Below are 12,368 nucleotides of genomic sequence, written 5' to 3' on the forward strand. Positions count from 1 at the left end.
CAAATTATGAACCCAACGAATTTCACCCTGAAACATAAGTTACCGTGCTCTTGCGTGGGTGCGGGTGGCAGCCAACAGCAGGCTTTATTCGGCCATATGCGTGCAGGCACGTGCACACATAGACATCAAAGGTGGCTTGAGCCCCTAGCTGCCCTTTTATCCGTCTGTAAAAAGTGCCCTCTCCAGACCATGAATGCAGTTTTTACTATGTTGAAAGAAATGCAATGCACTCTTTCCATGCCATACCTGAAGGCAGCATTCAATAGAATTGCCTTGTCCAAACTCTCCTGCATCTTATGTTGAAAGAATTGCCCTCTCTATGTAGAAATGCATGCCGTTAGGCCACATCTCCAATATTGACTTGATAATGCAGGGAATATTATCAGAATACCTGTCAAAGCTGGGAATACATTCCTTACAAAACTTCACCAATGTGTTCGTAAAGGTGTCTAGTAACATATCTTACAAAGTTTGAAATTCAACATCCCTAGGAGAATCTTTGGCAGCTAGGGTAATTCTGGGTCTTATTCACTTACTATACACTACTATAAGGGAAAGAATGCTCCCAAAAAATATGCTTTAAGTGGGACGTGAGGTGTCTAACTAGGTGTTTTTAATTATTCTGAATCCATTGTAAGCATTTGTTTTGCACGAAAAACATTCCATGGGCTAAAAATGGACCCCATAAACTGTGAAAAGTGATGAATCATCAATAAACCATCGTTTTTTAGAGGTGTTTTTAGCCCAATTAATGTTTTTCGTGCAAAACAAATGCTGGCAATGGATTCAGAATAATTTAAAACACAGTTAGACCCCTCACATGCTACTTAAAGCAGATTTTTTGGGAGTATTTTTTTCCCTTTATAGTATAGTGTATAGTAAGTGAATGAGACCCAGAATTACCCTAGCTGTCAAAGATTCTTAGAGGGATTTTTAATTTTAAACTTTGTTAGATAAGTTACTAGACACCTTTACGAACACATTGGTGAAGAAATCGTTTGGTAACAAATGTATTCCCAGGTTTTATTAATATCCCCTGACTACCGCCCTTTTATCCATCTGTAAAAAGTGCCCTCTCTGAAGAAATGCAAATGCCCTCTTTCCATGACATACCTGAAGGCAGCATTCAAGAGAATTGCCTTGTCCAAACTCTCCTGCATCTTATGTTGAAAGAATTGCCCTCTCTGTGTAGAAATTCATGCCATTAAGCCACATCTCCAGTATTGATTTGATAATGCTTAGTTCAGTGTGGTATCAAGCACTGAAAATAGCAGACCTCCAAGCTCGTTGTGAGCTTGGAGGTCAGCTATTTTCGATATTTTCACCAAAAGGCCCTTTTAGAAATGTCAGCCCCTGCCTCTTACTCTCTGCACGACACGTCCCTGCATGTGTACAACCTATCCACCATGCATGTACTTTCAGCCATGGACAGTGAAACATACTGCAGACGTGCAGCAGAGTAGCCCGGCTGTTGTGGCTCTGATACGAACAAACGGCGGAGTGGTGAGAGAGTGTGTGAGAATGGAGTGAATGAATTCTAATTATCATCAGACCCGAGGGGCAGGATCGGGTCGATAGTTTTAGAGAGAGAGCAAAAAGGATATAATCCTATTATGCTTTCCAGCAGGCCCAAAACACCTTTCAAATAACACTCCACCGTTCCAGCAATCACACTAAACAGGAGAATAGCTCCTCTGCCGTGGTATTGACCCACATCAGTGACTTTCAACCTTTTCAGTCTCAAGGACCCTCAGTCTGATATGCATTAGGCCACGGACCCCCCCATTTGATAGAATTCTTATCTCTGGGGCCTGAATCGAGGCAGTAAAATCCTCCGTTTTTCTTTATAAGATGCACAATTTTGGTTTGTTTAGGTTGGAGCAGTTAGGTTAGATAAGAGTTCTGTTGCCATTTTTATAGCATGTTGGTTAGGATATATATAGGATATATATAATTTAAAACTCCAGAATAGGCTGAGTTTGGTTTGTACTTTTATGATTTGCGCTGTGTCATCTTTTTCTAATGTTTGCTTTAAACTCATGTCTTGATAAAAAAAAAGAAGAAGAAAAAAACAATCACATTCATTGTACACAACAATGCAAAGTTTCAATAAAAAAATGTGTTTCAATCTCCAACTTTATGTTCACAGCCCATCCTTCCCCTAGGGAGGATTTGTAACAGGTAATTTAACTCTGAGAGTGGACGAATATTATCAAATGGACCTTGGTCCATTGGGTTTCATTTGTACACTCTCAGAGTTTCAAAGCCATAAGGGTCCATTTGTTTCCTATCAATCATTTAGCTGGGGACCCCCCCTGGCTGTAACCGCCTCAAGGACCCTTGCGGAACCAGCGACATTATAGACCCAGCTTGTCAGCTTGTATGGCAGGTGCTAGTATGAAAGTGAAAGCGATTTGTGCTCTTAACACGGGTTGGTTTATCAGGGAAGGGATGTGTGAAATGAATTGAGTCTGACTCTATCACATTTTCCATTCATCCAGAGAGAAATTAACCTGGCTGTAGCCTTCCTAATTATGACTGTAATTATTAATTATATGTGTAGGCCCCTGAATTCATATGCCGTAATTTACATAAATGCATGTTGATGTATGTAAATTACATTATGTAGAAGATATATATGTGTGTGTGTGTGTGTGTGTGTGTGTGTGTGTGTGTGTGTGTGTGTGTGTGTGTGTGTGTGTGTGTGTGCGCGTGCGTGCGAGAGAGAGAGAGAGAGAGAGAGAGAGAGAGAGAGAGAGAGTGAGAGTCAGTGTGTGTGTGCGGGGGATATTTGAGGGACTTGAGTTGAAGCACACCATTTCTTATGTAATGGTTTTATTTGATCAGTTGCCAATAAAGAAGAATAAATAATGTGTCTGCAACACAGTCTGTGGCAATGCTCATAATAGTGTTCTCCATTAAAGTGAAGTGTCTGTACACCGTAAAATAGTCAGTGATTTGACTCGTAAAGAAATGACCCTTACAGGTCAATTTGGTTCCATTTGTACAGCCTCAGGACTGAATTAACACTGAGGATTTTTCTGTGTATGAAAGTAATGTATTCTCCATCTGAAGGTCAGTGGTGAAAGAAGTACTCTGATTTATCTTTCCTTTATTAAACTCAAGTAAAAGTAGAAATACCACAATGTAATGTAAGAAAATTCTTGTATCCTTGAGTAAAAGTACAAATGTATTGCCATCAAATATACTTAAACTACCATAGTAAAAGTAGAAGTACTTGAGTGCAAAGTTATGGAGTAAAACAAGTACATGCTCAAGTAAAGTTAAAGTATTCAAAGTACTGTACTTGGGTAAATGTACATGGTTACTTCCCACCACTGGTGAACGAGAGTGGCTTTTAACCACTCATGGCAGAATCCGTATTCTGGGAACACTTTCGGTCAAAATAGCAGAGATTGACAAGCGTTGCGACACATTATTTTCAGCTAAGACATTAAATGTGTGAGTGAGAACAGAAAGGTCACTAGTACAGAGCCCTGAGGGACTATGCTCAACAACGTATGGGGTTTAAGTGGTTGAGGCTCACATGGCCTTTTCACAGAGCCTCTGGACATGTGGAACATGATTCCCCCTCCACCCGCTAGAACATAATCATCAGGTACTGTACTATTATTATACTTGGAGAAAGATTATTTTCAAAAAAGTGTACAGAAAGTGTTGAAATTCCATGTTTTTACGTGGCCGCAACTGTTCATTTAGTATGCCTGATTTGCAGATGGGTGGATTTTGAATACTGGACAGAATATTGACACAATATTGATACTTTTACTGAAGAAAGAAATGTGATTACTTGTTCCACCACTGTGTATTTATGGCTCAGCTAGTTAAACAAAGACAACTTCATTACAGTACCTAAAAAAAGTGCATTTATATAGCGCCTTTATCCAAGGCACTTTACAGATTCATACACCGATGGCGGAGGAAACCATGCAAGGCACCAACCTGCTCATCGGGAGTAATTGGGGCAGGGGTGGGCAACTTTGATGATGGCGAGGGCCACTATATTTCCGCCTTCACTGTAGAGGGCCACATTGCATATTGCTACGTCGTACTTTGTCATTCTAGTATCTCATGCAAAAGAAGCAAAAATAGCAGATCTACAAGCTCAAAACACATGGTGCTGCGATGCGTTTTGAGCTTGTAGATCGGCTATTTTTGCTTCTTTTGAATTGGAATCCTGAATCATTTTTTGTTATTTTTTAATTGGAAACCTGAAATGTAAGTTTTTGATTACATTTCAAATGCATTTAGTTATATACTCATTTTAACTTGAACCTAAATACAAATACATGTATTGGAATTGTAACAGCTGAAATTAATAATATATCAGTATTCCGGTATTAACCTGCGGGCCGCATTAAGTGAAGGTGGCGGCCGCATGTGGCCCCCGGGCCACCAGTTGCCCATGTATGAATTAGGGGTTCAGTGTCTTGCTCAAGGACACTTCGACGGCAACTCGAAGAGGGGAGCTCGAGATCGAACATGGGAATCTTGCGGTTGCCAAGCAGCCACTCTACCCCTGAGCTACTGCCGCCCCTACCTAGAAACAAAGGCTGGATATCGTCGTTGTCCGATGAAAACCTTGTACCGATGTCTCTGGTTGACATTGGCACATTTCACTCAAGTTTTTTCATCTCACTTATTTCACTTTGGCTGCTGACCTCACTCAGCAACAAAAAAATAAAAAAATAAACAAAAATTGAAATAAAACAATTCACAGGAGGCAAGCAGTGATCACCCCATGATGTGCACTGCAATGTAGTTTCAAATGCACTACATTGCAGATGCTTTTTTGAGAGTGAAAAACTAAAAAAGAAGAAGACATGCATGACATGCATGATCTGGGCAGATTGCCCCAGGAAATGTGCCAATGTGAACCAGAGACATCGGTATGTCCAAAACCGTTCGTTTTGCATTTATAATTTAAAAAATGATTTAAACTAGTGAAAACAGATCTACAAGATCTACAAGCACACAACGCCTCGCACCGCGGGGCGTTGTGTGCTTGTAGATCGGCTGTTTTCACTACTTTTGTGTGACGGCCTTGTATGACGAAACAGGGCTTTACTTTTTGCGAAAGAACGTACAAATTTGAAACTTGGTTTCCACCCGACAACAACAATATAAATGGTGCATGCTCTCTCTCTCTCTCTCTCTCTCTCTCTCTCTCTCTCTCTCTGTGAAATGTAGACAAAACAACACAGTGCTTGAGCCGCTCCCGAGGATCGAAGATGATTTTTCCAGGCACCCGACTTAACACCTAAAGTGTGGCGGCAACGTTCACAGCACTGCAGATTAAAGTTCTTTATCACCCTGGGGATCGAAACAGCTGCTCCAATTTACACTTTAAAGAGAAGAGATAGCTGTAAACATCACATTCCACAAGCAACCTGTAAAATGTCCACCTTCCGCGGCGAGGGGTCCACGGCGACAGTGCATTCGGTTATTTAAATTGTGTATAAATAAATTATATTGTGGTAAATAAAACATGCTCTCCATTTTAAGGTGGAACACACTCACCTTGCAAGTGTTTTCAGGGAGGATTTTCTATAATAATAATAAGTATAGTAGTTGCACAGCTTTGGTCAGGGCCGGGCGACTTGAGAAGGAACGGAGAAAATGAAAAAGGTATAATAATTATTATTATAGCTGCTGTGCAGCAATGGTCATGGCCGGGCAATTTGAGGAGGTTAGCAAAGAAAGAGAGAAAAAAAAAGAAAATAGCAAGACAACAAAATGATATATATTTTTTAAATTAATTCCAAAACACACAAACAAACCTCTCCTCCTGTGTGCGTGTGAATGAGCTCAGGTTAATTCTTTGCTTTGAGCATGTCACGGTTTGAAGCAGCGGAGGCATTACAAATAAAAAAAGTCAACATGGATATAAAAAATGTATTTTGAAACTCTTACAAGCGTAGGTGTAATGCTTTTCCAACCACCTCTGTGTTCTGGTTATGTTACTCACATATTGTCACTGTCGGGCAGAAACCTTGTACCTCCAAGTTTCAAATTTGTATGTTTTTTCGTAATGTGAGGCCCTGCTTCATCATACAAGACTGTTGCACAAAACTAGTGAAAATAGCTGATCTACAGATCGTCTATTTTCACTAGTTTAAATTAAAAACTTTAAAATGATAAATACAAAATGAAAGGTTTTGGACCTATTGTACAAGGTTTCTACCCAACAACAGCGATATACTGGCCAGCCTATTGTGCCTGGAAGCGGAATGATGATAGAATTACAATTTTCATTTAGCTCATCCGGGGGGACTTAAAAGGTGCAATGTCAGAGAAAGTGCCATGAACCCTCGTCAACCAGGATGAACCGAACTGATGCCACACACTGTTGCAGCGTGCTGCTAGTGTGTTCACCAGAGCTGTTTCATGTAATGCCCAATAGATAATAAACCTGCCAGACTAACTGTTAGGCCTAATTCAGGCCATTACTAAATGTTATTAACAACCTGTGTGCATGTGTGTGCGTGTGCGTGCGTGCGTGCGTGCGTGCGTGCGTGCGTGCGTGCGTGCAGCATGTGCATGTGCATGTTTGTGTGTACTTTGCACTTCCAAAGTATAGTTGAATTTGAGAAACAGACAACTGTGAATACAAATGTCATGGGTCTTTAGTACAAAAAAAACTGTTGTTTTACAGTTATGTTTCTATAGGAAAAGATTCAGGATGCGGTAAGGATTACACATTTAGAGGTGAGCTTGGCATGTACGCGTGGGATGACATAAATTGCATTGTTGTATATTGTAAGTAGTAAGACTCCCTAATCGGGAGATAAGCGACCGTCAGGTCGCATGTATACACAATAATGTTGTCTGCAAAAAGCATCCTCATGTTGGTGAAGCTAGAAGAGGGGCATGTGAGAAATTAGGGGCGGAGGTTGTGGTTTGGCAGCCAAGGAGTGTGTGTGCAATGGATAGTTTGGCATGGATAGGGGCAACATAATGTTATTTTTTTCTGCTATTTTTAGCTTCTAAAAATAAAATTGCCTTCCAAAAATATTGATGTTCTCTCAAGAATAGTAATAATAGTATAGGCTGTGGGTGGAGGGTTACACTGTCTCTCAACTAATGACAACCATGCTTTACTTGTCCAGTTCTGTCCTCCCTCGTCTTGGTAGCAAATAACTCCTTCTGAACAGATGACATCAATCCTGTTTATTTATGTAAAAAATATACAAATAAAATGCAAACAAGACATTCCCTATTCTTTTCATTTTTCTTTTGTGTTATTTCTGACATTCACTACCACCCCACAAGGCAAAGAGATTATTTGAATGTACCTTTTTGTTCAGCATCAATCTTGAGTTCTGATACAGATGAGTAAGTGAACAAAAGGTCCCAGTCCCAAAAAGTAACAGTCCCTGCTTATAAACTCCATTACACAAACAAAGCCCAAACAGAGAGCATGTCTAGAAGCGTCCCTGCTGCAGGCGGGTCCAGTACTCCAGCATGTCGTTGGGAGACACCCCGTGGGAGATGACCAGGCGACTGTACCTGTGGTATGACCAGGGCAATGTTTCTTCAAAGTTGAACTCATCTTGCAGGGACGGCGTGGGCTCGATCCCCAGCTCGGCCAGACGCATGCCCACGTGCACGTCCTCGAACCTGAAGCGGGGAACGCTCAAAGAGGCGTTGTAGATCTTCGCCGCCAGGTCTCCAGAGAACACGTAACCCCCGCCGGAGACGAATACGGGGTACGTGTTGCCGGGGTACTCCTCTTCGGACACGTACGACTTGCTGTACTTGACTCGGTACGGCGGTTCATCCCTTTTGATGTTGCCCGTGATGTAGTTCTCCACCCCGGGCTCCAGTTTTAGGAGCTTGTCGACGAGGTACTCGGTGTTGACGAACACGTCGCCGTCGGTCTTCATGACGAAGCTGGCCCGCGGGCATCGCCTGGCCACCCAGTTCATGCCCATCAGGGTCTTTGCGGTCAGATTAAGGTATGTTTCCAGAAAGTCCTGCTGAATGATATCGTGGTGCCGCAGGCTCTCCGACTCCAGGGCCTCCTGCTGCAGGTGTCCCTGCTCGCCCGCATTCTCCCCCCCTAGCAGGAACAGCCGGACCACTCCCTCCTGGCTCTCATTGCCCCACGTCCGTCGTATGGCGTCCCGGCGATCCAAATGATGAGCCTCGCTGGTTATCAGCAACACCAGGAACACCTTTCCCTCTGGGCATTTGTTTGTTTCTTCAATGATGTAAGGGTACGGCCCGGGGGCCAGCGGGTCACTCGGGCCACCGTCCTCATCGCTTTGGCCCGGCAATGGCCCGGCGATGGGCGAATAGGCCACAAAGACCAGGAGAGAGAGGACACACAGGAGCGAAGCGGCGGGCATACAGTGCTGAGTTATTCTGCGTTGCATGGCGAGTCTCTCCAATAAACTGACGGCTGGACTGCAAGTTACGTTGTTGAGGTTGATCGTATGCCCATAGTATGTTAGATAAGAACATGATGTAACATACTGTTCATTGCATTATGCATACGATAATGCAAGTACTATCATCCGACGCTAATATGCCACACAGTTGCATTTGTTCCACCAGGCAGTACAGATGCAACACTATCCTGTCATGATGAACCAGTCCATGTACCCGCTATTATACAAGTGCACACATGTGTCCAACCACACATTGTAGCCTACTGTACATGCTTTTCACACATGTCACATTCTACCCCGTATCAGTTACTTTGGCCTGAAGCAAAGGAAGAAAAGAAAGAAAAAACGGTAAAGCAACATTACAATAGCCCTCGCTTGGGACCTTGCTATGTGGAGCGCCCCTTTCTAGTTTTACCTGTGAATAAATACACTGAAGTAGACAAAAAAAAAAGTGTACTGAAAAAACAAAAACAAAAAAACATTTATATCACATATAGGCCTAAAACATAAACTACACTAACTGATTTCAGTTTGTGTGTCTTTAGGCTTTTCATTTATTTTATTCAGTGGTGTAAAGTAACTGTGTAAGTACATTTACTTTACAAGTGCTTTACTTAAGTACAATTGGAGGTATTTGTACTTTATTTGAGTATTTCCAATTTCCAATACTTCTACTCCACTACATCTCGGATCCAAATCCACTACATTTATTCGAACACTTTAGTTACGAGTTACTTTGAAAATATTGATTTTCATAACAAAACATAGGCCTACATAAACCACTTCAGCCCATAAATTTTGGCCATTTGAAAATAGCCGATCTACAAGCTCAAAATGCACTGCGATTAGACTTGTGAGCTTGTAGACCAGCTATTTTCAAAAGATTTTTATATGGGACAAATGAAATGGCACATTGTTCATAACGAATACTTTTACCTTTGATACTTTAAGTTTGGTGCTGTGAAGTAGAACTTTATATAACATACTGAAAATTGCATACAATAATGTAATTTCTGTCATCCGATGCTAATATGCCAAACCTTGTTGCAGTCTGTGCTCCGTTGCTCAAACAATGCAGCTGTCATGAGAAGACACTATTAGGCTTGAATATTACAACAACTTATCTAAAACACAATATCCACACATACAGTAGGCAGTACAGATGCAACACTATCCTGTCATGATGAACCCAGTCTATGTACCCACTATTGTGCAAGAGCGTATGTGTCCAACGACACATTGTAGCCTACTGTACATGCTTTTCACACATCATCCCTGCTAATGTCACATTCTACCCCGTATCAGTTACTTTGGCCTGAAGCAAAAGAAGAAAAAGAAAGAAAAAAAGGTAAAGCAACATTACATAGCCCACGCTTGGTGCATGGGACCTTGCTATGGGGAGCGCCCCTTTCTAGTTTTAACTGTGAATAAATACACTGAAGTAGACAAAAAAGTGTACTGGATAAAAAAACAAACAAAAAAAAAACATTTATATCACATATAGGCCTAAAACATATAAACTGCTTACTGATCAACCGTTTCAGTTTGTGAGTCTTTTATTTAGGCTTTTCATTTATTTTATTCAGTGGAAAGTACATTTATTATTTTTTGATTGAAAAAATAATCAAGAAGTGTGTTTTTATTTTAAATGTCAAAGAATTGCTGACCCACTCACAGTAATAAGCGATATTATAATCTTTTTTGAAATAGCAGAGCTATCCAAACATGTCACAATGTGATATATTGTGAGCTTGAAGATTGGCTATTTTCAAAATAGTTTATTTGATCAAATAATGAATTATCAATTATGGTGTGTGTGTGTGTGTGTGTGTGTGTGTGTGTGTGTGTGTGTGTGTGTGTGTGTGTGTGTGTGTGTGTGTGTGTGTGTGTGTGTGTGTGTACACAGTAGGTTGCGTTTCAGTTTGTCCTTTTTCCTAAAGTCATGTTCCTCTGCCGTGTCTGCCGAAGGACTGGGATTTAGTTCCAAAATCAACCACCAGGTGGAGCAGTTGAGTAAGAGGCAATGTTAATAGGGTCTGTAATTAGTTATTTTTTGTATTTATTTTCTGTGAGTTATTTTTGCTCTTAAATTGAGATTGTTTGTGTATATTGTTGAAATCAGAGCCAAATTAATCCACAACCCCCCAAAATCAACTGAGCTTAAAATAAAGAGATGAGCCCTGGCCCCCAAATACCGTAAGTATTATATTATAATAACAGGGCTTTACACATAAATGATGTTGCATCAGTGGTGTAAAGTAACTAAGTATTTGTACTTAAGTACAATTTTGAGGTATCTGTACTTTACTTGAGTATTTCCAATTTCTAATACTTTTACTTCTACTCCACAACATATTGTACTTTTACTTCGCTACATGTTTTGAAAACCTTAGCTACTAGTTACTTTGCAGTATATACATTATAATATATATATAAAAAAAACATATATTAACCACTTTGTCTTTAGCCTTATTTTATCCCTTGGCTATTTGAAAATAGCCGATCTACAAGCTCACAACGTGTGTGAGTGCGATCACAGTGTACAGTATGTATCATATATATTAGACCATGCCTCCATGATATCCTGTCATGATGTACCCAGTCTATGTACCCAACTATTATGCAAGTGCACGTGTCCAACCACATACTAGCCTACATGCTTTTTCTGTCACACAACACATCATCCCTGCTAATGCATCCCACTGTACCTCGTATCCGTTACTTTGGCCTATAAAGCCAAAGAAGAAAAAGAAAGAAAGAGAGAGGTAATAATATTACACAGCCCTAGTAGGCCGCTGGGTGGGGATCTGCATGTTCTGTAATTAATTGGACATTGGATTTTTATACATTTGAGTACTTTTTCCACCACTGATTTTATTAATGAAAAGGACAATATTCTGTACAATGTATGCGTGTACGATAGGGCATTCACGAATAGTGATTTTCATTATTCGAATTATTCAACCTCAAAGTATTCGAATAGTCGAATATTCGACAGGACTGGCCAAACTGTCTCTTATTAAGTAAGCAAGAGGCGAACATTGTGAAAATAGCCGATCTACATGCTCACAACGCCTCGCGTTCTGCGGAACCGAGTCACGTTAAATGTAATAGGCCTACCTACAATTCCAATTTGTCATGGAATGTCCCCTAAGTTGTCATTTTAGGCGTCCATTGTCTCAAGCTGTAGAGCCAGCACGCTGTCTTTAATTGCTAATAAAAAAATCAATCAGTCAACACCTGTTATTCCAGCTGTTACAAACTCCTGTTATTTGGCATAGACTTTGAACACACAAATCATGGGTTGAGTCATCGCCACGATGGTAATGTTGGACTGTCCGCTCATCCAACACTTTGGTCTTAAAAAGGACGCCGTAAAACATTGAAACGGTTCGGTGATGCCCGACGACGAGCTAAGCGGAATCTGGCAATACGGCATTGTGTGATAATCTGTCTATCGCTCCAGTCAGTAGTAAGCTTTTTATGTAGGAGACTTTTATGGAAATGATGCCTTCGATAATAGTCGGCGTTGTGTGACGCACAACCGTTTTGTTAGATTCTAGTAAGAGCGTTTAACCATTGTCATCTGTGGGTTAAAGACTGCATGAAAAACAGGTTTGTTGACCTCGTTGACACGCTGTCTGCTGTGCCTCTCCTCCCACACAGCACATGGCGAGTCACTCACACACGCAGGCGGGTAGAAACACGCCACTCCAGCCCTGCCAATTGTCAATTCACCCATTTGAGAACAAATAAGTGAAATAAGACATTATGCTAATTCCCTCCCAGAGGAATAATGATTCTAATCTTGCGACCCAGGCCAATTTGACATGTGCTCAAACTGTGGCCGTCTTCCCCGACACCAGAGTTGGAGTTCCGGGCTTCATTTATATATTTAATGAAAAACATTATTGTATTTGGTGTGTCATGGATTAATTAGATTCCATGTGCAGC

The 12,368-nt window shown here is 41.0% G+C and overlaps 1 protein-coding gene across 1 annotated transcript; it reads right to left on the reverse strand.

The window, feature by feature from the left end:
- Window positions 1–7,445: 7,445 nt before the first annotated feature.
- On the reverse strand, window positions 7,446–8,399 carry LOC308299737 (beta-1,3-galactosyltransferase 2-like; the record flags this gene model as incomplete). The annotated part of the gene is made up of 1 exon (XM_080743527.1): window positions 7,446–8,399. One exon carries the CDS (start codon window positions 8,397–8,399, stop codon window positions 7,446–7,448), a length of 954 nt encoding a protein of 317 aa, XP_080599653.1.
- Window positions 8,400–12,368: the final 3,969 nt, after the last annotated feature.

Source organism: Nannobrachium achirus, assembly GCF_963921795.1.
Source record: "Nannobrachium achirus genome assembly, chromosome: 15".
Lineage (NCBI taxonomy): Eukaryota > Metazoa > Chordata > Actinopteri > Myctophiformes > Myctophidae > Nannobrachium > Nannobrachium achirus.